Source organism: Manis pentadactyla, chromosome 11 (genome assembly GCF_030020395.1).
Source record: "Manis pentadactyla isolate mManPen7 chromosome 11, mManPen7.hap1, whole genome shotgun sequence".
Lineage (NCBI taxonomy): Eukaryota > Metazoa > Chordata > Mammalia > Pholidota > Manidae > Manis > Manis pentadactyla.
Window position 1 is genome coordinate 15,416,348 of NC_080029.1, and position 26,544 is coordinate 15,442,891.

At 45.0% G+C, this 26,544-nt stretch overlaps 1 protein-coding gene across 2 annotated transcripts in view; it reads left to right on the top strand.

Annotated features, from left to right (window-relative positions):
- The window catches only part of KCNK10 (potassium two pore domain channel subfamily K member 10), a 131,111-nt gene extending 112,950 nt beyond the window's left edge, over positions 1-18,161 (top strand). For both annotated transcript variants that reach the window (XM_036882416.2, XM_036882417.2), the window contains exons 5-7: positions 5,729-5,915; positions 9,679-9,821; positions 11,704-18,161. In XM_036882416.2, coding sequence (XP_036738311.2) covers positions 5,729-5,915; positions 9,679-9,821; positions 11,704-12,321 — 948 coding nt within the window. In that variant the 3' untranslated portion in view covers positions 12,322-18,161. The remainder of the gene's footprint in view (positions 1-5,728; positions 5,916-9,678; positions 9,822-11,703) is intronic.
- The last annotated feature ends 8,383 nt before the right edge of the window (positions 18,162-26,544 follow it).

Genomic DNA, 26,544 nt, shown 5'->3' on the forward strand with positions numbered 1-26,544 from the left:
GGGATATGGTTTCTGAATGCTTAGAACTAGAATACAAAAGTGGGCACACTTTTGTATTCCACATACCAGAGCTACAAGAATATTCCTCTCCTCTCTCCCAGGTGATATTTTTAAACAGTGGGATATCACTAGGTACTAAACTGCCTTCAATAGCTGGGCCAGGGCTGGATACCATGGACAGCACCACAAAGATGTTTTCAGCCAGATACAGGTGTTCCCACCTGCCTCTCTGCCCACTAGACTTTGTGTCATGAGGAAGGAAATTTTTCTTCCTTTTTTTTTTAACTGTGTGCCCCTGGCATATAAAAGGTTCTTAATAATTACATGCTGAATGCATCAACTGGTTGAATTTTGAGTGCAAAATCTTGTGTTCCAATAGACTATTATCTTCAAATGTTAAAAGCCATTGAATTTTGGAACAGAGAACTTCTGAATATTTTAATTAAAGTGTTCCTGGAGTGGAACAGCTGACAATTTTTATTATTTGTGGATTAAAATTTTTCTCTATCTCAGGTCCATTTATGTTGTCATTTTAGTGACAAAAACAATTTAATTTGTATGCACCAAAAGCTTTTTCAAAAAGTTTGCATGGTGCTACCAGTAAAGCACTGAACTGGTCAATAATCTGTTAGATGCTGCAGTGTGGCTCTGAGTCAGATGCTAGTTATCGTTTACGGGTGAGTAGCTATGATGCATTTATGTGTTCAGCTTTTCAGTAGGCCTTTTCCATAGGTTCCATGGAGAGGTTACTGCATGATTCTCACTAATGAGTGTTTACAGTATCTCTGCCATGGAGATTATAGGCAAATGGTGTTTAAAAGCTCTTCTCATCGTTTATACAATTGCTGGTATTACACGGCTATTTATTATGAAGTTGAAACTATTAGAACTGGACAATTTAAAAAGCAATCTATGGAAAACATAATATCAGAAAATAAAGTCAGCTGTTTTGCAAGGCAGTTTCTATTCTTTCCATTTTGAGAATTACTCTCAGTTCAGTTGTATTACCATGGTGATGTGTTTACATTTCAACAAAACCCAACCAAACCATGAACTGGAGCTCTGCAAGTCTAGCTCCTGTCCTAGGTTTTTCTGCAGTATCTTTATTATTGAATAAAGCTGCCAATGTCGTGGCTAAAAAAAAAAATCACAACAAAGAAACAATTTCTCAGCCAGACACAACCATCTGGATTGCGAATCTCAGAATTCTAAGAAATCACATTAAAGTGAAAAGAAGATTGGGCATTAGATGGGTAAAAGTCAAATGAAGAAGAAGCCTGCACATAAACAGAAAGATACTTGCTCTCTAAAATAAGACTGTGGAAGTAAACAAACACAGGCAGGGCATATTGCTTAATGAGAATTGGATGTGTGGTTTAGCCCTCTGAGGTCTGAAACGAGTAAACACTTCCAGAATTGTCAACACATACATCCTTCTCTCAAAGGAGAACCTTAGAGCTGTGGCTTCACCACTCACTGTTTATGAAGCTAATTTTGCTCTTTGGAATAATTGTGCATGCAGTTTTGACAACTAAATGAACTCTACAGGAGGTGAGTTTTGAGGTCTTCAAAAATTCCTACAGTTACCACCAGTTGGACACAGGAAATAGTTTTGCATAATACTATTTGCGTAAGGAGAAGGAAAGAGCACATCATCTATTCTATCAAAGTGTGAAACCAAGATTTAGACAGATGTACACAACTAACCTATCACATCTGCTCAAATATTATATCAAATCATTACTTCCAAGATAGCAATTTTTTTAGCCCAAGAACACATTAGCTCAGTCAGATCTGGGCTCTCACAAAGCTTTTTGCTAGCTGCCCTGCTTACTGGTAAATAGGCAATGTGATCTTGCCTAGCAACCCCACGGTGGAAACAAGGCTCAATTCTCAGTGGTGGGGAGGCTAGGAGGGTGGGCGAGGCAAGCAAGCTTCCTGCCTCTCAGGGTCCCTGTGCAGCTGGTGCCTAACATATTGCAAACATTATCTACAATTCCTGGCAGTTTCAGAAGGACAATGAAGAACCACGGGGAAGTTTATTGAAAGGCAAATAAAAAAGGCTTCCAAGATTCTGAGCAGAGACTGAAAGTTCAATCCAGAGTCAGTACAGAAGAACCAAGGGAGGATGAGGACATTTTTCTCATTGAAAAGGAGGTACTTACACAAGATAACATATCCAGGAAGGGACAACCAGTAGTGACCTCCTGAAGCTCAACAAAGATTATCTTAAGCCAGACAGGAGGGAGCATTCCTCAACAACTAAGGGCAGCATTAAATCTGCAACTGTCCACATCTAAGGAAACATTTGACCTTTCACGTTGGAAATGATCATTAACAATCACTGAGCACTTAGCATGCACTGTGCTAAGCTTTTACACACTTACTAAATCTTCCAAACAATCCTATGAGGTGGATTCTTTTATCTCCATTTTATAGAGGAAGAAACTGATACCCAGAGAGGTTAAGGAACTTGCCCAAGGCCACTCAGCTATTCAGCTGTGGGGATGGATGCGTCTTGGAAAGTCGGCCCTTAGACTCCAAGTTCTTAAACTCTACCCTACAGGAATAGTGAACAGTTGCAGGGCTAATGGGAAAAAGAAGCCCAAAGATCACTGGATGACATATAAGATAGTTTGTGGTTCCATCTCAGAAGCTACAGATTAAAATGCTCAATGAAGGCAACTGGGTTTTAAAAAAATATCTGGGGCAGCAAAAACATGGGTATCCAGAATAACAGATATTACTAAAACTTTATGCCCATGCCTCTTTCTTTCATAGTGAATTATGGGTATGCCCCATATTTGCGTACATCTACATACACACGGAAGACACTTAATTTCTTAAGTCCCTAAAACACCCCAATGATTAATGCCTCCAAGCATCACCCTAAGCTGTCTGGAGGAAGCAGCTCTGGGACACACTGGATGGCTTGGACAGTGAGCAGGGGTGACATGCCTACCTCGCTGATAAACTCTCCAGCCGATAGTGCAATTCAGACACCCTTACCCAGCCTTTGTTACAGCTTCCTTCTCTGACACCAAACCAGTTCTGTCCTGTGCTGTCTTTCCTCTGCCCACCTCCTGGAGCCTGGGAATGCCTCCAGCTTCCAACGTCTTTGCAGCCCTCCTTGCCAATCTCAGCCTCATTTGGATTGCAGTTACATTCACATCCTAATTTATGACTTAACAAGTGTCTCACAAACATTTAATTCACTTTAATTTCATTATGCATTTGAGAGGACGATTTATGGATGGGGGTGGGATGGGGGGAAGAATGATGTTCCCATCGCCAGCAATTAGATTAACTTAATGATCTCCTTTTGGGCTTTGGACTTTGTGTGTGTCTGCAAACAAAACTAGGCTAATAATAAATAAGTTCCTGGATTCTCAGAGGGGCCCAGCTGCCTCTACAAAGTCCTCCTATAATATCCAATATGGAAATTCATGACATGGGTAAAACATTCCAGGTGGTTCTCAGGCAATTTGTTTGTCATGATGCTTTTGTGAAAAAAAAAATTGCTATTTTTATATGCAGTTTCAAATCTATCAATAAATTATCATTTTTTTTTCCAGATGGCTTTTCTGAGGAGATGAGGAAGGGACTATTGAGAAACACGGGTCAGACTATTTTTCCCTGTTCCCAGTTTATACCCTGAGTGCCCTCTTAGGAGTTAGAGCTCGTGACAGCTTTTTGTAAAGAAGGATTATAGTTCTTTAGCATTTGGATGTCTAGGAACATATTGACCCCAGAACTGGGGTATAGATGGTGCTGATTTAGATTTGTGTACATAAATGTTCTCTACCATAACTATCCTTACTCATTTAATTGCTCATTGAATTTTGCCGTATTGAACATCCCTGGGACCCAGGACCCCAGTTGGGTGGGGCCGAATGTTTCTGAGGAGTGCTTGGAGTGGAAGGCCGCCTTTCCCCTTTTCAGCTCTCTGGCTCCTTGGGGCTTTCTAGTGAGGCAGCAGTAGCAATGTGTCTCCCACAGATCAGGGAGGAAGAGAGGAGAGAAGGAAGGGAAACAATCGTAGTCACCCCTCTCATCTCTGAGACCTACTCATTTTCTTTACTGGCATTTACGTGGTTGAGCCAAGGGGTTGGTTGATCTTAGAAGAACTTCTCTTGACCATTTCTGTCCTGGGAAACCTGCCTGAGGTGTTGCTATTATGACTGAAGCTTGGGAATTCCTGGGCAGGTTGCCCAGTGACAATTTCTTATTCTTGGTCTTCCTTCCCAGAAGGCAAACCCAGAAAGACACCCTACTGTTCATGGTGGTTGGTCTGACTTATTTTGTTAGGAGGAACTCTGGCAACTTTGACTTGAATCGTTGAGTACCTTGAAAAGCTGGCTCCATCAGTGAGCACTGGACTGAGGGTCAATCAGTCAGAATTCTAATCTCACCTCTGCCTTTATTAGCAGCATCATTTTATGCAAGACCCTCAACTTCTTGGCTTCTATTTTTGCATCTGAACAAATGAGGTATATGAATGCAAAAGTTTCCCTGTGCTCTGAGGTTCCCTGTCTAATTCACCAGCAGGCAATGAATAGAAAATAGAGCACATGGTAACGATTTCCTACATCCCACGCTGCAAATGTGTTATGCTTTTGCAGAAAATCAATCTGGGTGATGGAGAAAGGACCATTTGTTCTGGTGGTGAAGACAGAGTTATGATAGACATGCTTTTGGTGGAGTTATGGTACTAGGGTCCCCCCCGGCGACAATCTCCAGTGTCGGTACTGGGAGCTCTGAGAAGACCTGAAGGATTATTTAGTTCAGAGGCAGTGCCAATGTTGTCTTGAGTGCTTTCAAGGGGAATACCAGTGATGCTTCTGGTCCACCTTGGGACTCCATTGGCATGATTTCCTTTGCCCTGACATCAGTCTAATTCCCATTCTGAATTTTTTCACCTCTTAACTGACTCCTTCAGAAGTTGACATGAAATGAAGCTCTGGTGACGCATTTTAGATAATGACCCTGTCATTCTGACTTGGACTGTTGTCCTGTCTCTTGAGGATAAACAGCCGACAAACACAGCAACAGCTCAAACACGTATGGTTTAAAAGATTATGTTACATATGTGCAACTTCTGCAGGAAAGAAGGGTGAAGAGGCACACAGATACTTGGGTAGAGTTTGTCTCAGATGAGGATGGGGGTCGCTGTATTTTCCTTTTCATCTAAACATGCTGGTCTGTCTTGGGCCAGTCCTTTTCCCCAGCATATTCCCTTTGACACAGGGAAGCTATGTGCCAAGTCCATCACCGCCACTGTGGAAAGCGCTCCAAAGCTGTGTCCTCCTAACAGCAGGTCAATATCACCATGTGAAAAACGACCACAGGCACTTCCTGGGAAATAATTCCACAGGCACTTCCTGGGAAATAATTACGTTTGCACTAGTGAGGAAGTTTAGACTCAGTGTTTGAGCTGCAGTCAGAGAGCCATGCAAAGGACATTCAAGGCATGAGCTGAGTGGGGTTTCCTGCCCTGGGGCTCACAAACAGGCTTCACGCAGCCTGAGGACCGCCCAGACCATCTGGAAGCTTCTGTATGTACATTCTTCCTGGGGAGGGTCCACAGCCTCATCGGATGCTCCCAAAGCTGCCCGTGACTGAGGAAAGGTGAAATGCCACTGACACGATACATTTCTTCTGTACCTCTGATTTCTGAGTCCAGGGTGATGCAGCTGACTTGTCTGTCTTTCTTCTTTGCTGTTCCTAGAAAAAGCAAGTGAGTCAGACCAAGATCCGGGTCATCTCCACTCTCCTGTTCATCTTGGCTGGCTGCGTGGTGTTCGTGACGATCCCTGCCTTCATTTTCAAGTACATCGAGGGGTGGACGGCCTTGGAGTCCATTTACTTTGTGGTGGTCACCCTCACCACGGTGGGCTTTGGTGATTTTGTGGCAGGTAAGCACAAACCATTGTCAGGGCCCCAGAGGGGAAGATACTCTGTTGGTTCCAAAACCATGAGAAAAGATGTGGGAGAAACCAGTGAAAGAGGCTCCGTGTCCCCACTGCTGCGCACAGGCTCACTGCAAGCCTGTACAGTCCTGCGTGACGTAAACAGGAGCAGGCTTCTGCCATGAGAGGAAAGCCGGCCTCTTCGTCCCCAGGATGCTTACTGCCCTTATCATATGAATTATGCATGAGTGAAATGAAATTCTCATCGTATCTTGGACTTCTGAATTGTGTTAAGGTTCTTTTGAGTCCACTGATAGGGCTGTATTAGCAAGTGACAAATGTAAAAGTCTGGAGATATCAGCATATAGTTTAGCCTGCAGTGACCTGCAGGTTAAGCTTCCTGATGCTGCCGAGGTGAGGGCCGTGGTCCCTGTGAAAGCCGTCCTGGGTTTACCCGGACACCAGACTTAGGACTCTGGGGACTACCAGGAGCTGAGAACTGCCCCGAGGAAATAGAATGGATTCTGCACGAATGCAATAGCCATCGTTGTGAAAATCAATGCCAAAAAGCTATGTTTATGAAAGCAAAAGACAACCACCATCAATTTCTCCTAGGGACAGTGATCTTGAAGAAAAAATGAGATCTGGCTTCTTCCATGGATCTCTTTCCCAGAGTGTGGAAGCAAGGCAGGAGGGGAAGGAGGCCATCCTTCTCTTTCCCAATGGGATTGTTCTAGGAGGTCAAACAAAATTGGTCACTGTCTACTTCAAGGAGCAAAGGCTTTGATTCGACCACTCCATCAGAAGTTCCAAACATTTGTGTGGGGTGTGCATGTGTGTGTGTGTCCTCAATAAGTCCCTGTTAGGCAGTAGCCTGGACACTTGCAGGCTGAGTTCCAGGCCGACTAGCCTTCACTTGGCACATGGTCCTGGTAGTGTCTTGGCTTTTCCAAAGCGCGTGGTGTCCATGAGGAGGACCGGGATCTGGTCTCTGGGCATCTGGAGAACACAGAATTATGTTTGAATTCTGAATGAACTTGTTGAATGTTGAAAGGTCATCTAAAGGGGCATGGATGCCTCCACATTACTTCTAGGATACAGGTGACCGGCAGAGTGGTTTTGTAACTATTCCAAATGGGCAGATGAAGACAGATGCCCACAGTGTAGAAATAGCAGTTTTTATTTTTTCTTCCTTTTTATTGACTAAGGACTAAAAATCACAAAGTCAGAGTGATTTTTAAAAAGTGCTTTCAAAAGCCTGGGGCCTGGGACCCCACCAGTCTTTCCTATGCACTGTGCTCAACCATTGTGCAACTCCTCACCTTGGGTGACAAGTCACCTGATGCCAACTGATTAGAGGCCTGAAGCTCTGGAGAGAAACCATCAGCAGCGCAAGAAGAACAATAGCCATTGTCTGGTTATCTCCTTTGCATCACCCTCAGTTGGTCTCTGGGAAACTCAGGCCAGGTTCCACTCTAAGGTAAATAGGTGCAATGGCTGCTAGAGTTTAGGTCTATTTCACAGACATCTTTCTGTTCCCCCCTAGTTTGTACTAGGTTGTGCTTCAGAGGGCTCCGTGCTAACCCTGGACTGTCTGGAGGGCTGTCTGTCAGGGGCCACTTGGTGACAGACCCTGCTCTCCAACCCGCTACTCATTCAATCTGTTAATCTGGGGCACAGATGGCACAGCCCTGGGAATATGAAATTTTAAAAAATTATGATTTTAACTTATAATTTTTTCATTTTAACCACCATAGACTACGAGTACTTAGTACATACTGGCATCTGACCTTTTCTTTACTTAACTATTAAGGGTGTTACCTCCACAGTCATAGGCATGGCACTGTTTGAATTCCCATACTTATTGTTGATTACAGAGCCTTATTTCCTGTGTCCTGAGGTCTCCACAGACAGAGGACTCTTACAATTCACAGTCTGACTGCAATTAGACCAGGTCCTTCTAAGCTCTTTTCTAGAGTTTACATAGACCAGTCTGAAGAATGCATGCCTTAGAAGACTGGAAGTTTGTCACACCTTTTTGATGATACACTAAAAGTGATAAGGAAGGATGCCTGGTCATTTAAAAAGGCATAATAAATCACACCAACCATCAAGGCTTGTTAACACAGTATCAACACTACTAGAAATATAATGGGAATGTCCATCACCATACTGGATTAACTGCTGCTTGATTTGTAGCTGACTCACTTTAGCACAGCCTGACAACATTACAGCATTTCTCAGCCTGGACTGGGAGCACACACAGAGCTCTGAATTTCAGACAAGTAGCTGACCAAAGAATATGCAGAAAGGGATTTATTGTGTTGTTTGCTAGCGCACCCTAGTGACAAAAGCCGTTGGGAGGTGGTGACTTGCTAAGGTAAATATTTACTCTCCCAAGCCGTTAAGGAGAAAGCTGCAGAGCTCTCTGGTCTATCTCAGAAACGAAATGAACCTCAAAAACCACTTAATGTTGCAGGAACTATAATAGTATTCTAGAGAAAGCTTCGGGGAAGAGTTGCCTAAAATGAAAAAACAAAGGTGGCTAAAGCAAACCAAGGGGGCCTTGCCACATACCCCTTTAGCAAGGTTTGGAATTCTAATCTGAAGACATGGCAGTAGTTGTGGAGACCTGAGACCTTGGCGGCTGCAATGCAAAGTGGGTTCAGTAGCACTGAGAAGAGCCACAGGCCACAGTGCCTGCCCAGCTGCCTGTGGGAGGCATTATTGATACCATAAGAGCTCAGTATGAATTCACTGGTGCTCAATGAGGTTCCAGCCATGACCCAGTGGGCCAGTCTAGCAATCACTCATCATGTAATACCATCATTACCAAACATTGCTAATGTCGTAAAATGGCCTCCTGCCTGCTTCACAGAGTGACATCTAACAGAGTGAGACAAGGCTGACATCAGTTACTCCATGGAGCTTCCTCACTTTAGGAAAGGGGGCTGGGCTTGGAACCTATTTTGTGTGACTTCCTTTGGCAGTCAGTGCCTGAAGGAGAGCTAGAATAATAGGCTAATTATTTGGAATACATGGCTTGTCCTTTCAATGGGACAGCCAATCAATGCAATGAGGCAACTGGCCAATTTGGTTTGACCGATTTTCACTGTAATCCCTATTTATAAAATAAAGGAATTGGACTAGCTGGCCTAGAAGGCTCCTTTTAGTTCCAGCATGGTGATCCTAATTACTCAGTCTATTGACCTTTTGGATTAGCATCATGTAAACACCAATCCTCAGTTAACATTGAATCACTATTGCTCGGCTCCAAGTCTCAGAAATGCCATTAAGTCGAATTTTACTTTATACATCCACTCATCTTGGTGTATGAACATGTGCTACAGGAGGAAATGGTTCCAAGAATTCCAAACCACTTGGGGTTATTTAATATTTAATTTTTATTACTTTTAAAGAAATTTAAGAAAAAAACTGACAACAGGGCCTGATCTTCTAGCTCAAGTCATTCTTTGTCAAGCCTAGGCTGGGAATAGGTGGCTCACGTTGGCCACTGATGCATTTTTGTTCTGGGTGTTACAGTTAGTGGTCGAGAGTCAAAGGAAGTTAAGCCACAAGTGAGGCTCGTTGAGGAAAGGGACACATCTTTTCCTTGCCCTCCCAGCCCTGTCACATCTTGTATACGACAGGCCCAACAGCTGGGCATTAGATGGTGGTGGGATGGCATCCACTACATGGACTGGAATGTGTTTGCTCTGCAAAGACCATATGCTAGATGCTGGTTAAAGTAACGTTTGACTGTTTTCAGGGGGAAATGCTGGCATCAATTACCGAGAGTGGTATAAGCCCCTGGTGTGGTTTTGGATCCTTGTTGGCCTTGCCTACTTTGCGGCTGTCCTCAGTATGATCGGAGACTGGCTACGGGTTCTATCCAAAAAGACAAAAGAAGAGGTAGGACCCCTTCCAAGTTCTGTGAATGTTCTTGAGATCAGATGAGCTCCTGCCAAGAATAACCTGTTTCTATTCTATGGTCTAGAACATTTCTTACTAAATGGAGGGCTTATAAGGCTTCTTTGCTTTGAATCACTACCTAAAAGCCAAGTGAAACGGAATAGCAGTTGTTTCTGGATCCTTTTTTTGATGGATGAAAAAAATCTGGTGACTCACCAGCCCCCAGATTCTGGGAAGACTAGTAAGCAACAACTTATTTTTAAAAATGTAAAGGAAAAGAAAAAACCCACAAACAGTGAGCAGGGTACACTCTAGCTGAGGGAGGTGTGCTCTTACCCTTCATTAGCAAATGCATGGGGGAGCCTTAGAAAACTTATAAAAAGCTTGAGAAGGCTGGCCTATCCTTCAGGTCTCAGGGTCTGTATGGAAATACAGTTGAACATCATGTCTCTCAATTCTCTGTGTGATAAAGGTTCGTTTCACTTTGATCGCTTCCTGGTTGTTAGATCTATGGAAAGAAATATATCCCTGTGGCTAGGTCTACATATGAATATATGTAATATTTCATCAATTTTTACTCCCTCATAAAAATATGCATGAAAATCTACATAACAGCAAGAAAAGGAAGTCATAAGAAGAAAAGGTAGATTCTGTGGATAAAAAAAAAATCCATGTAGTTCTTCTTGGAATAGAAGAAAAGAAATAAAGAAGGAGGTCAAGGGAGGGAGAAGGTAAGAGCTACAGAAAGGAAAGGAAATATGAACTAAAGAAACAGAAAGGGAGACAACCCCTTTAAGGGCAACTGTTCATTCCCAGAATATGGTCATTCTCTATAAAAAGTGCTAGGAGAAAGTTGCTGAATGTAGAAATTTCCCTGGGCCCAGCTATTGATTTTCCTGGCTTATGTAAACACTGCCAATGCAATCTCTAGTTGGCTTCCCCAGAGGGCTAACTGACCTGCCGAAAATCAGCTCTAACAAAGAGAAAGTAACGTCAATATTGACTTTTCTCAAGGCAAAAACCTAAGATACTCATCTGTATAGTAAAGCACGCATTACTGATAAAAGCTAAGCAATTTGGTATTGATCCTCCTGCAAAATTTTACTCTAAGGAAGTGTGTTCTGGAACTTTGAACAGGGCTTTGGCAGAACATGCCCCCTTCCTGTACCCTGACCAGGGAAATTTGGTGACCAGGTGATCTGAGGGGCTTCTTAAGCCCAGGGTAAGCCTGGTGGCACACAACCATAGTACAGCCTGGCTACAGGGAGACCAGCAGTCCCAGTTTGTCCAGGACCTCGGAAGTACCTAGGACACAGGGCTTATTTTAAAACCACGACAGACTCACACTTACTGGGACAGGTTGATCACCCGACCCAGATACAGGCATCGGAGGGACAGAGAAGGGCAAAGGACCCGCTGGACACCTGCTTTGTGCCCAGTGCATGTCCTTATCTCACGCGACACTAAACACTCTGTGAGTTAGACATGATTACCCCGGTTACGTCAGGAATGAGGCCATACAACTAAAAAGGGGTGGACACATAACCAGAACTAGGCCTGCCCAACTCCACATACTGGTCTCTCCCCCAGAATGCCGTCCACCTCTCCTTCAGTCCCCATCTCCAAATCTCGGGCTTCCCGGTGGATCCTCCAGCATGCGTTTCCCCCTCTGAGCCACATTAGTCAGGAGCCAATTTGTAGGCGGCAGGAAGGACCAGGGCGGAGATGGCACGTTAGCCCTCCCCAGGGCCATGTGCTCCACCACCTCCCGGCCTCCCCTGACCCAACTTCCCGTCGGGACACCCAGGGGCGGTGGGTGCTGGGGTCCCCGAGGCGGAGAGGAATTTCTCAGCCCGCTGTCGCTCTTCTGTCCCTCCGCCAGGTGGGTGAAATCAAGGCCCATGCGGCCGAGTGGAAGGCCAACGTGACGGCCGAGTTCCGCGAGACGCGGCGGCGGCTCAGCGTGGAGATCCACGACAAGCTGCAGCGGGCGGCCACCATCCGCAGCATGGAGCGCCGGCGCCTGGGCCTGGACCAGAGGGCCCACTCGCTGGACATGCTCTCCCCCGAGAAGCGCTCCGTCTTCGCCGCCCTGGACACGGGCCGTTTCAAGGCCTCGTCCCAGGAGAGCATCAACAACCGGCCCAACAACCTGCGCCTTAAGGGGTCAGAGCAGCTGAACAAGCACGGGCAGGGGGCCTCCGAGGACAACATCATCAACAAGTTCGGGTCCACCTCCAGACTCACCAAGAGGAAAAACAAGGACATCAAAAAGACCTTGCCCGAGGACGTCCAGAAAATCTACAAGACCTTCCGGAATTACTCCCTGGATGAGGAGAAGAAGGAGGAGGAGACGGAGAAGATGTGTAACTCGGACCACTCCAGCACCGCCATGCTGACCGACTGCATCCAGCAGGCCGGCGTGGACAACGGAATGGTCCCCACCGACACCAAAGACCGGGAACGCGAGAACAACGCGTTACTTGAGGACAGAAACTAGATGCTGAGGACGCTGGGCTTGGGCGTTGTGTTTTTTATATTCACCCGGAGACACGTGCCTTAAACAGACTTCTCGTCAGTCCGAAATTACATAGCATTGAAGAATATATTTCACTGTGCCATAAACGACTGAGAACGTTTGCCCTGCCAAAAGGAATCAAAGAACGGGGACTTCACTTCCGAGAGTGACCCCAGGACACCCCGGAAGTGCTCGCGACCCGAAGAGGTCCCGGCCGCGAAGGTCAAGAACCCGGCTGCGGGGATGCTGTGCGCCTGCGCAGCTCCGCCCCCGGGCGTGGGGCATGGAGAAGGGCAGCTATTCCTTAGACCAGCCTTCGAAGAGGAACAGGTGTGTCTTTGAAGTGGAATCTCATTTCCTGAACCTAACATTAGTGATTTGTTCACACACAGAGGGGGACCGGATAAGGGGTGAACTGGGTACCAGAAATAAGGTTCAGGTTGACATTTTGGCATGTTGCTCTGAGCTTGAATTTTGATACAAACCATTCAGTGCATACCTAGTCTTTCTATGCTCCAGATGAATGTCCATGGGACCTGAGAGCACCTGGAATTTGTTGGAAGCAGATCAGAGCACACGTATTAAAAGGTGCAATTGCTTTCTTCATTACAAAAGAAAACAAATCACAAACATCACACTGTGGATTTCACCTTAACCAATGACAGAAGCCTACTGAGTTTTTGTCTTTCTCACAGGGGTAGGTAGTCCAAATGAACTTGAAAGCATTGGTGAACACTCAACCTCAACTGCTGCATGGTTACGGGCAAAAATCGTGCATTTTCCTCAGTGGGTGCAATGGTGAAAATAAACTGATTTTGAAACGTTCACGTTCACTTTTCTAGTGGAACTTCAGTTGTAACTTGTTTTGAGAAGAGGGGGAAAAATACCAAAACTATTGCCTTGCATGATGCCAGTGGCCTGCCATTCTGTCTAGCTGATCCTAAATTTTTATAAAAATAGACATCCTGCATGTCTGAGACATACCAAGGAGGACCATGGCATCATTCCATCTCAGGGCTTTTCGTCCCTTTGGGTGTCTTAGGGTAGACATAGTTACAAGATCCAATTTTGCTATCTCCAAACAAGAGGAAAATTAGTCCCTCAACCAACCCTTGTACAAGAAGACTGAATTGTTTTAATTGCTTGCAGCGTAAGTGCCATTAACTGCCATTTAACAAAATAATATTTAAAGAGAGTATTTAAAATATTTTCACTTTTATGTTTGGGCATCCCTTTATATTGAAAGCATCCCCTCTCTTCTTTGCTTGTTTCTTTCCCGCCTGTTAGCCACTAAAATTCGAATACCAGTGTGATTGTCTCAAGGCAAACAATAGCCAATATGTGATAATTATGAATGTTCCATGAGGTTAGGGCATCCAGTGAAGGGAAGTGGGGGATGGCTGGTCATAGCTTTAGAGAGGAAGATTTTAAGTGGAATTTTATCAGAAAGGGAAAAACAGGTACTAGACCAATCATCCTGCGCTTACCTCAGCCGTTTTCCTTACTGGTTGACCATTGTACCAGTGCACACTTAGCTATTTTAGCCACAGACAGTCATTTGGACCTGGCAATACCAGGAAGTGGCTGGTTATAGGCCTCCAGGATCAGTGGCACCTTTTGGGGATTTCACATAACGAATACAGTGGATTTATCAAAAGATCACAGGACTAGCGGAGACTTCCAGAAACTAACTAATGCTTTCTGACTTGCGGAGAAAAATATATCTTGCACATCCTTGACCACTGGTACCATGGCAGACTTCTTCCTGCCCACTTCCCCCAGATGCACAACTTCCCTGGAGCACAGGCAGGCCTTTCCCTGTTGTCCCATATTTTTAGGCTCTAGTTAAAGTTCTGGCATTGCTTTTGGGAATCAGTTTTGACGAGGCCCTTTTTGTCCAAGGAAGGTTTGGGTTAAGCCCTTCTTTGAGCTAGAGCTGTGGCTATGGTTATAACAATGGTTATGCAGGTGTAGACACTGGTTCTTCATATGGAAATCATTCCAGCCTGACAAAATGTGTTTTAAGAAATTGGGAGATAACTGGGACTTAAGCTCTTATTCTGACAAGTTAAAGGCTTGCTGATAAAGCTGTCTATGGATTTCATTCATTTGGGTTTCTACCCTCTATTACTTGCTACCTTTTTTAAAGTAATGTTAAAATTTTGTCTGTTACAGCCGAATCTGGCAAAGCGGCTTCCTGGTCATTTGTCTAGTGGCTTCGGTGAGCCAGGCATTAGATTAGGCACTTTATGGACATTAGCTCACTGAAACCTCACAGAAACACTCCGAAGGAAGTGTTTGCAAACCAGTTATACCGATGAGGACGTGGAGGCTCAGGGAAGCTGAGTAACTTACCTAATGGCACACAGCAAGAAAGGTGGTAGGGCTGGTATTCAAAGGTTGTCTGACCGAAGTCTGCTTTCGACTTTGCTACCGTGTCCATGTTATGCCCCCTTGTGAGTGTGTGTGTGTGTTTGTCTGCCTGTGTGTCTTTCTATTTTCATGGACACAGCATCCAGAGGTGGGGAGAAGATCTCTACTACCAAGAGGGTATGAGGTATCTGTGCAAACAATGCCTGAAGTTGCCCTGGCAGAAACTTACTGCACATTATTTTGGTTTTTGCTTTGCTTTCATGAATGCTGTATGTGGCACCCTTTCTGTAGTGTTAAAAATGCCCTTTGAAAGCACTCTTTTGCACTTTACTTGCTTATCTTCCAGGAACTCCATGAACAGCAGGAATAAAACAATTCAAAGCACTGAGGTGCACACTCTACCAAATGGAACGGTGTTGGTGTATATGCATAGACGCTTCCCCAGACTAGTCAAATCACAGTAACGTGGAGGGATTGAGAATAGCCCTTCGTGGAGAGTGGGAAAATCTCCAATATAACCTGTTCCCTGAGTACAGATGGGGCCAAGGCCCTCAAAAATAAAATCAAAGAAGAACCCTCCCTCTGTGAAGACTGATCTGTTAAATATGCGGGAAAGTGTTTGCCAAACCATAACGTACCATCCAAAGGAGAAGCTGAAAGGGCATAAGTGGTGGGACTTCTCTCTGTGTGTACAGGCTAAAATTTGGGGGCAGGCCAGTTATTTTGAAGTTGCTTGAATGTTACCTTTTTTAGGATGGGGACAAATAGCTTGTAGAATTTGTGTGGACAAGGCCAAGCTGCTACAAATTCTAAACATGGTTCAGCACAGTCCTGTCCCAATCACCTGCACTCCCCACCTGACCATGAACTTGGAAGAAACATTTTGACTTTGCACACGGAAGGAGTGGGAAAAGCACGTGTTCAGTATCTTCAGTGGGCAGCTTCTTGTGCTTCACCTGGCAATCAGATACTGAATTTTTCTCCCATAACAGATCTGGAGGCTTACAGATGATGGCCAAGAGACAATTTGGAGAGAGTACAGCTCCATACCCAGTCCTAACCTGATAGTGGCTGTAAGAATCTGTCACTTTTGGGGTGCAGCCTTAAGTGTGTGTAGGGAGCAGTGTCCCTGTCCTACAACTAAGGCAACTGGGACTACTTGTCTGTGCTCCTCCAGGCCCAGTGACCGTTATGGGTACCTCAGTCCCTTTGCACATCTCTGTTACCTCATTAGCACATCAAAGATGTTGAACACAGGTAATCAACAAGGACCTTTTTTAGTTCTGTAGTTCTCTGACCAAACATTCCCTGGTCCATGAGTTAGTTAAATTTATTAAGAATGATATTAGCTGGATTTGTGAATACCGACTAATGGGTCTACTCATTTTAGGCTAAGATGAGAGCTTAGTTAGTTTCCTGTCCTTTGGGATTTGTTTTCTGGGTGATTGATGGGGAGCAGATGTATTTGGGAGCCTGGTGTCCAAATTAGGATTGTGCCCTGTGTAGGCTCACTCCGTCCTCCTCAGAGCACACTGTCACCCAGAGGGCTCATGCTGTGCAGGCATTTTTTGCATGGTGTTAAGAGTATCTAAAGAATTTTAATCTGTTGCTATCTTCAGTCAATTGTAGTAAAGGTTCCCCTTGATTGCTTCATAATTTCAGATACTATAGACACATATCTCTCACTTAGACACAAACGTACACACCCACATGCACGTGCACACGTGCACGCACACATACACACACACACAGAGGAAATGGCTGCTTTGAGTTCTATGAGGACCATTCCATGTTGAAAGTCCTAGTTGTGCTAGACATTAGCAAACCACCCCCTCACCTCCCTCTGAGATGATGGCATTTCCTGGTGGAGTCAATGCTGCTCATCTGTTTGTATGCTTGGCTTTGGAGATTAGTGAGAATGTGGCCAGAATTTAGTTAGGTAGGGCAGGTGTTTACTCCAGGATTGGTAAGAATGTAGACCATTCAATGTGTGCCATGGTTTCTAGACCACGGGAAAGGCATAGGAAAACAAACAAACATGCAGAGACTCTCTAGAGAAAGAGAAAAAAGGCCAGTATTGCATTTCATGTCTCTGCTGTCTGCATCCCGCAAATGTTTCAAGTGGGGGTTATTCTTTTGCACTCATGATGCAATTGTGTGCAAAGACAGTGGCTACCTGAGCAGAGGCAACTTTTGGTTGTATAGTGTAAAAGCTAGTTCGTAACGGCCTTAAAAATTAAAAATGGTAACTTTGAAACAAAGGTGACTTTAATTTGGTGTTGTGGATACTGTTAATTCTGCGTATGAAACTTTGGAATAGCATGCTGATTTCATGGTTGTAAATAAAACCCTGCACTCTGTCCTTGCACGATAAACCAGCTGCATTGTACTTCACCAACCCACCCATAATCCATGTAAACCTCAGTCCATCCATGGCTGTCCCTAAGTCACATGACATCAGCGCAGGGGCATTGAGGAGAAATAAGAGGTATCTCTGATTTTACTGAAAGTGATAGCATTTTCACAGGTGCCTAAGAGATTTGAAATCTACTTTCGGTTATTGGTTTTTAAGCGAAAAATCTTAAATAGTTCCCTGTGCATTAAAAAAAAAAATCCTTGTGAGGACTGCCATTTCATCAATACAGCGGCCCTGTACTCCAAAGGAAACCCGGAACACCTCTGCTTTGCCATCAGGGTGCCAAGCTAGAAGGGAGAAGGCGCAGTGGTGCCTCGAAGCGATATGCAAACCAACCCACATGCCAGCCTCCGACCTCTTTCCCTGTCCCAGACTCACAGGCAGGGGACCCAGTGACGATAAACCATGTGTGGAGGTGTTTTACCTATTTTTCTCTCTGTAGGATTTCATGGTGCTTTAAAAAAAGGCATTTTACAGAAAATAATGCGGGGTGGGGGGAGGAGGGAATTTCGTAATTGTTCTTAGGAAATATACAAAAGCAAATTTGCTTGTAACATTTCAATAAGCTGTGCTGCTATTTGTCTTTATTTGATTATGTAATTTTTTTTTTTCCCAATGATCGAGAAAATTGCAACAAAGACCTTCTGGAAGATCCAATCAATGTCTCTCCTGTTTTCTTTTGTGGGGCCAAGCCTAGTTCATAGCGGCTGGGTTGGGAGCTACGCTCAAGACCACAGGTCATCCGGGGAGAGGCTTCTTGCCCGGCCGGGCACTCATTTACACGCATTCTTCAGGGCAGAGCCTATGGAAACCCACTCTCCTCCAGGTAGGGGAGCCCACAGCACCTGGAGAAGAGGAATCTTAAACAGCCCAGGATTGTTGTTGTACTTTTACTTTCACCTCCTTATTCTTATTTGACCCTGCTTGCCTGTTGTTGGGGGTTGGACACACGATGTCACATCTTCTGGGTGAAAAACTATTTGGGCACTGTGGTAAATCTGCCAATAGAAAATAAATAACTCTTTGGGAACCAACGTTCAAACTGTATGTGGTTTTGCCCTTGCTGCATGTCCACCAGCCATGGGCTTGTAATTATAAGTAGAGATAAAAGGCTGACTATTTTTCAGCGCCTGTTATGTACCAGGAACTCTACTAGGCAGTTTACAAACATTCCATTTAGTCTTCCTGATGAAACAAGTTGAGTTTCCTCATTTTGTAAATGAAGAGTTGGAGGCTCAAAGAGAATAAACTTCCAATTCAAGTTAATCAGCTTCAGACCTGAATTTCTTTTATTAGATCCTGCAGCTGCACGTGACAGGTGCTCTGAGCACTTTTCCAGTGAACATGATATGCAGATCTTTCTGGCTTGTCCTCACTGTCCATGACTAAGGGTGAACTCCTGGCTGTGGACTAAGTAAGGCCCAGTGGCCTGCACAGTAGTCAGAGCCCAGACATCACGCAGGCTGACCTAACATGACTACTGGTCATGGTCTGGGTGGGAACACATACGGTTCATATTTACTGTTTTCATGGGCCTGGCATAGCGCGTGGCATATGGTAGGAACTCAAAGTGATCTAAAATGAAATTGGCTGGATTATCTCCTTGGCCTTCAGGATAAGACCCAACAGCGCTGGTCTGTCAGGGTCTATGTCTCATCATACACCAACCTCTGCCACCACCATTTTGCAAATTCCCCCAATGGTCCATGCTTCCTTCCTCTGTCTCTGGGTCTTTGTATGTGCTGTTCCTTTTGAATGTGCTCCTCACTGATGAGCCCCCTTCCCCATTCACTACCGCCTGACCCATTCATGTCCTGCAGCGCTGAGCTTAACAGGTGCCTCTGGGGACTCCTCCCTCACTCCTCTGCATCATCTCAGAGTGAGTCAGCTGCCTTCAGCACAGTTTGAGCTCCCCCAGATCTAGCAGTTGCTATGCTGGATTTTAACTGCTGGTTTCCTTGTCTGATGGATGCAGATTATAAACTCCTCAGGCCAGGAATTGTGCCTTTCATTTCCATGCCCAGCACTGAGCACAATACCTGATACAATACAGACACTCAAATCTATTGGTAGAAAAATTTTAATAATCTTGTTGATAACGCATTTGCATCCTTCAAGGTAGATTTAATTTTTTTTTTTCACGAAAGGGAAGTCATTTGGAGCCCAGGCTGTAATTTATCCAACTCCTAAGTAACATCTTGGTCAAAACCAAATTTACCTACAAAGTAATGAGTTGGGTTTGTATTTTGGGTTTACAAAGAACTCCAAAATTGTAATTACAGTGAGTGTCGTTGAAATAACTAGACTCTAAAGATGAACACTTTAAAGGATAGCTCTCATTTAAATATATAGTCAATAGAATATTTACTTTAAAACCCATCTTATTACTATAGGTCCAGTCTGGATGCCTATCAATTTAGGAAATATGAGATTATGCTTTGTGGGAGGTCAAATATATGGGCATCATGCCTTACTCCTATCCCCAGGGCAGATATCTTCTCATCAATCACAGAATTCCTTCCCTATTAGTCTGGGTGCATACTCAGAACCCATCTTAGGACTGTACTCGAGGTTAGTAGTTCTCAAAATATGGTCCAGTGACCCTTGGAGGGCTCCGTGATTCTTTTGCAAGATTCATGAGGTCGGAAATATATTCAGCTTAATACCTTTTCACTTTCATTCTGTCATTAGGGTACCATTTAGAATTGAGTGGTCACTCAGAGAGTAGAGGCAAGGTAATAAACCTTTTGTTGAACATTAAAGACTTTACCAAAATGGTAGTAAATGAACCTGTATTTCTTAGAGAACCCCAAATTATCTATGTGTAATATTTTTATTGGAAAGGGATTTCATCTTAGCCTTGTAGGAATGGATCACAGCAACAGCCATAAAACAATATTTCTCTGGCCGTTCCTGCTGCTCTGTGGGTTCCAGCCCCTCAAATTCCTCTCCAGCTAGCCCTGAAGAGTCTTAGAGGGGTCTCCTGGGTGCTCTATTTCTTGGTCACCAAGCTATGGGGATCAGTTTCCTGGAAGCCTCTCTGACCCTCCAGGGCTGGATTAGACGGTCTGATCCCCTGGTAAAGAAAGTCACTCCATTTTTGTAATTGTCCATCTTCCTAGAGGGAGATCTCTTTTTCTCATTGTTTTTATGGGATTGACACAGTGCATGGAACATAGTAGGAACTCAAAAGATATTTATTGGATGAGTAGCAAATCCAAAGCCATGGTGTTGGGTAAAGGGCCTCTGTGAAAAGTGGAAGCAGAGGAAAAGAGCCCAAATCTGGGGTGAGCTGGAGGGAAGGTTAGAAGGATGCCATGTGTGAGGGGAGCCCAGGGTACAGGGTAGCAGTCCAGGCAAATGAAAAGTATATCGGAAGATTTCTGGAGACAGAATCCTGACCCCAATGGCAACTGTTACCCACTCACTTCTATTAACTTCCATCAACCACAGGAACAAGAGCGGTGCAGAGACCCTTAACACAAGACGATTCTGGTTTTAAAATGTTAGTGCAGGCCTGGCTGTATGAATTTGAGATGGCACCCAAGTCAACATCCATTCATTGCCTTATGGGAAATATTTCAAATCTCTGATGACTTGTTCTTAGAAATAAAATTTAAAATACATTGTAAGAATCAAAAAATTAAAATGTCTCACACAATCTATTTGAAAGAGTCGTGCTTATTAAATGCATTTGAGAGGTCATTACTCATTGCTTGGTTAGATTAGGTTTTTAACTCATCAGGTTAAATTAGGATTTTTCTCTCACTTGTAACACAATAGTGAAGCAGGTAGTAAAGGTACAGGCAGATAGTTTCAGGGCCCCTGTAAGTTTTAAGGCCCTTTTAAGTTTCAAGAAGCTTCAGGGCTCTTGCAAGTTTCAAAAAGCTCCACTCCAACTCAGCCATTCAAAAGTACACTTAGATAGACCTTAGCTCCAGTTACGCCCTATGAAAATGAAGCTTTGTACACTCAGCCAATCAAGAGTGAGTTGTGATGTCATTAGTTCAGTTCGCTATTTGGTCTGGGGAGGGTGGGACTTCCTCCTCTCTGGAAGCAATATAAACCCCAGACACCACAACCCTGAAGGTATCTTCTCTTGGAGCCCCTCCTGAGTAGCAGGAGTTTTCTTATTTCCCTCATTAAAAGAGCTTTGCTAGTTGCTCCATACTCTTGTCTGCTGGCTTTATTCTTCATTGCCTCTGAGACATGATCCTGGGAAAAACAGCATCTCAGCCAGTAACAATAGCATCAAAATATTTTCAATATAGTAATCTGTGTCATTATCTATAAACTGCCTGCATCAATGGCTCTTTTGAATTATTTGCAAATACCTGAGGCAAAGAAAACTGGGGGACCTCGGTAAGATATAAATTTGTTTTGAAGTGAAGAATGTTGGAGAACTCTTAAATTAGTTCTGGGCTTGTTACATTAGTTACAAAGGTAAGAACTAGAAACACACTAAATGTTAGGATAGCTTATGGTGTACATTTCAATATTTTATGTAGAACATTAATCTTTGCCTTAACATTCTGTTCTCTAGTTTGATTCCATAGATAGTTGAAAAGTAATGGGCCATTCTGTTATCTCCATAAGTAAATATGAATCTGAAATAATTTATCTTCTGAATTATTGAGGGAGGAAAATAAGAAGATATAGCTAATGGTGAGAGCAATTGGCTAAGATTGTACAGTCCATCCATCCATCCATCCATCTATCCTTCCTTCTACTTCACAAATATTTATGGAGCCCTGTTCTGTGTGAGACCCTGGGAAAGTGACAGGGGATGACAAGCCATTGTTCCTGCCCTGTAGGATCTCAGGTAATAGAGTCAGACAGCCCTGTGCAGTGTGCCGTAGGGAAGTAAAATCCTGCAATCTGGTTGGAGGGAAAATAGTAATAGGACTGTACCTGATCTGGTTCAATAGTATAAGGAGTTACCACAAAAGTGCTAGGAATTCAGAGAGCATGAGGATTGGTGTGCACTGTAGCAGTCAAAGAAGACTTCCTGTAAGAGGTGGCATCTTTAAACTGCTGCAATAGGGACTAGTTGGGAGCAGGGGAATGTGAATGGCTCCAAAACATAATTCTGCCTAATGACATTCAAGATTGATCCATTTGTCCTGAGGATACCAGAAATAAATCTTGTATTGGGATTACTTTAAGAAATTTTCTGCTCTGGGAGGAATGTTTTAAAATGACTGAAATAAATCACAACTGTAAGTCGTACTTAAGAGACGAACAGAAGATAAGCTTCACTAGTCATTGAATACAACAGGAATTGTAAGTCCTTCTGAGAGCATGTGCAGGTGAAAGTTATGCGGTGTATTAGCCTCTCTCTTTTCTTCCTGAGTTTTCCCCTCCCTCTGGTCTCTCATCAAGCAGATCCCAGGTTCTGACCGCATTTCATCAAGGGAAGAATATAATGGCAAATGTAGTCTTGCCTTTTTGTTTCAGAAGCCAGGACCGCAAAAGGATTTCATGACAGGAAGCATAGTGGCTGGAGCATGCCAGTGGGAAAGAAGTGTCAGCAGGTCAAAAGATTTCCTCAGGTTGGGGACATAGCAGAGAAGTGGGGGGGTCTGTGTGTGCAGTCCCCAGGGAGAAAGGATGGCCTAGTGGGCTTCAGCAGAGGAGCCCTTGGGCAGCCTTACTGGAAAGGCCAGGGGCACAGTGGGCAGTAAAGGGCCCCAAGATCCCTGCTCAAACCACCAACCAAAGTAGAATTTCCCACATGGCTGGTAGAGTGGGCCTTGAAACTGAAATTATGTTGATTTACAGAAAGTAAAGAGTTTCACCATTTCTTGCATACCTGAACTTTTATTCTGTCCTAAAGGATTCTTCTTGCTTTGGACCTCTATCATCTTGTTTCTTAGGCAGGAACAGAAGATAATTTTCTCCCTGATTTTTGGGAGATTCCTATGCTAGAAACAGGTTGTATGCATGCAGTGCCTTGGATGGACAATGTTGTTTTTGAGGAAGGGGTGGAGGAGGCAGTTTCTCATAACTGGGGGCCAGGAACACCCTCAGCTACTGCTGTCTGCTTCCTTCTGGCTTTGGCAGGTGGGAGGGTGGGGCTGAGCAGTCTACCTGTTTCTTCAGGCAAAGAGGAAGGGAGATGAGGGCAGGATTGGGTGTCCCCTATGGAGAGAGACAGATCTAGTCACAAGCTCAGCCAACAAAGAACTATATTCTAGACTCATCCAGGCCTGGCAATCCTCTGGGAGTCCAGACATATCTTTTTCCTTTAGCATGTGTCTGATAGATAAAGGGGACGATCTCCCCTTTACTGGCTCAGCACCGTGGGATGGGGGACTCAGGGTCAATTTCCGGCCAGCGTGAGGAAGGATGTATCTCAGGAAATAGGCCTGTGTGTCTCAGGAGCAAATAAGGGTCTACCTCCCTGTTCCCCAACCCCCTAACCCCACTCCCCAGGCGTCTCAGGATCTACTCCAAGGAAAAACTTTACCACAAAAAGTTGACTGCATATGATGAATGGATGATTATTGTGCAGTATAAAATTTTTTTCTCTCTCCTTGAATTTTCCTTTGGCCTTTCCTCGTGCTACCTTCAGTACAACGCCCTGCCCGCCACCCCAATTCAAGCAGGGGAAGGATGTGACTGGGTGGGAAGCAGAAATAGCCTAGCATTTCCCTGGCCTTTTATTTTTTCTCAAAAACTTGAATCCTTGACAGACACTAACAGAATAATGAGAACTATTCTGTCCTAAAGGATTCTTCTTGCTTTGGACCTCTATCATCTTGTTTCTTAGGCAGGAACAGAAGATCAATTTTCTCCCTGATTTTTGGGAGAAAAGATACAGGACACAGACAAAAATAGCTTTTATAAACAAAACATGGGAAGGAATTGACTTACAGTGGGGAAAACGATTCTCCCAGCCTTGGGAGAGAGGAGTGAAAGAAGGCAGGAGGGAAGGGCAAGGCCCAGAGAGGAGGTGCCTGGGAAGCGTGTCTGGGCCCGTGGGGTCAGGGCCCTGATTTCTGGGCGGGCCTGGATTCTGCAAGGGTGGGGCAATATTCCTGTGGGTCCTGGTGTGGGGCTTGGGGGTTGGGGAACCAGACCTCCTGGGGATGAGGGAAAAGGGAGTGCCCACATAAATTACCCTGCCCTGCTGGAGGCACAAGATGTGCCAGGAACTCACAGTAGCCTCAGGCTTGAGGAGGCGCAGGCCCAGAGCAGGTAAGAAGTTTCCAAAAAAATTATCTCAGAAACATAGTCTAAAGCAAGAGGAGGCAGCCTGAGGCCATAAAAAGGGCCCAAAAGGAACTGAGCTGAAGGGAGTAGGGGGCCTTGGAGGAGGAAGTGGGCGGAGTGCAGGCGTCCCAGTGGCTGGTTCAGGGAGACTGTTTTCCCCCAGGACCCCCCCAGCTGCCTCTCCATAAGGGGAAGGAAAGGTTCCTAGGACCGAGGTGGAGCTCTCAGGGCTCTGCTCCTCCAGGGCCTGACCAGCGCAACACAAACTGACTCACCCATCAGGGTCTGAACATGTGTGAGAAGAGCACTTGCCCCGGGGATCTTTGCAGATTCAAGGCCAGAGGCTGAAAATGCCTGGTTCCAACTTGATCTATCTCACGACAGGGTGGGGGCTGAGGGACTAGTCAGCACCGACTCATGTGCCAAGCCCACCAATACGTCAGGCTTGTACCTCTGCTCAGCAGCTCCCACGAAAGGGAGGTGAACAAGTTCGTTCGAGGTTACAAAACAGGGAGGCACACCCCAGGAAGCGTTGGGCCACTTTCGTGACATCACAAAGCAGGTCGTGTGCCCCGTGCATCTCCCTGGGGGCTGGTTTATCGTAGAGAACTGGCAGATAAATGGGGCAGGAAAGGGTACAGTGTGAGTCCTCAGAAACAATGTTGGGTGCTCGTGGTGGTGGGGACCCTCCCCCATTTCTGTATCTTTAAGCCCAGGATTCTGGGCCTTTTCTGATAAGGGACCCAGAAGATGTCCCAAAGGCGATTAAAACAAAGCAAGAGGTGGCTGGTTAGAAAAGCAGAATAAAAAAGAACTTAAGGGGTTAGAATTTTCTGGGTGAAAATACTACCCCAGGGGCTACTGCATATGTAGCTCTTGACTATGTAGTAAGCACACGATTAATGACTTCCTTATTAAATATTTAAATAACCATATATTTAATATTAAACATTGCCATTCTCCTATTAAGATGTTTATCCTATCCTGTCCTCTGTACAGAAGCATAACAAACTGATCCAGTGGAAAAAATGTACAACTCATTATTTGACAAGTCTTTGTTTTTCAGAGAGTACGCTTCCCATTTTCAACTTGTTTTCCTTTTAATTCTTGTTTTAACATTTAAGAGAAACTGAAGAGCCTTTCAAGAGTTGAAGGCTTGTCAGACTCATTGAGAGGTTCCTTTGTTTATAACAAACATGCTTTTCCTATTTGTGATGTGGGGACACCCTAGGTGCCAAGGGACTTCAGGGTCTTGCCCAAGCTCACCCCCCCACCAGCGGGGTGATGACAGGGCAGGAATAAGGCCTCAAGACATTCTCAGCTGCAGAGCTCACATTCTTCTCATGGGCACTTCCCTGCTGGGAGGCTTCTAAGCCAAACGGGAAAACCGTACCACGGTGAAGGGAGCAGGGGTTCCGGCAGATGACACCTCCTTGTCATCAGTGGTGCCAGATGAGCCAGGGCACCTCATCTCTCCCCACAGTCACTTGGATGTTTTCCAAGGCTGGGGTTCTGATCCCCAGAGCTAGGGGGCCTCTTCCTGGCAGGAATTGTGAGTCCTTCTGAAAGCATGTGCTTTCAGAGATGAACCACAGGGGGATCATTTGCTGCTGAGACTTCTCCCCACCCCAAGCTCCCCTTTCCCTGTGTCTCAGCTACTGATGAGAGTTACTCAGGCTTAAGCAGTAGCCATGCCTTGTAATGACTGTACCTGAATAGCAACAGTGCCCTCCCCCACCCCAAGTCTGGTCCATTATGGGGTGAGGAAGATGAGTCTATAATTTCCATGGAGACCGTCAGAAAAGTCCCTAAGTATCGGGCAATGTTAGGCTGCCCAGGATCTGTACAGATGTGTAAAAGAAAAGACAAGGTAGTGTCTCCACCTTCCTCTTTTTCTGTTTCCCTCTCTTGTTCCTGACATCCCATCCTTTAGAAGCAGCTAGTGGCAAAGCCCTGGTGCAGAGAAGCCTGTGGGCGGACAGTCACCCATGGCCAGGTTGTTGGGAATACCTCCCTTGCGCCACCCTGCCCTCTTTCTCTGGGTGGTTTCTCGTCACCTGACGAGGCTCCTGGAGAGAGAGAATGCAGTGACTGGCTGCTCCTCTAGCTCTCCCTCCCGCCCACCTCTCCTTTCTTGCATGGTCTGTTGGAGCTCTGTGATTAGGGCCCAACGTGCTGGGTAGCTGGCCTTCAGCAAGAAC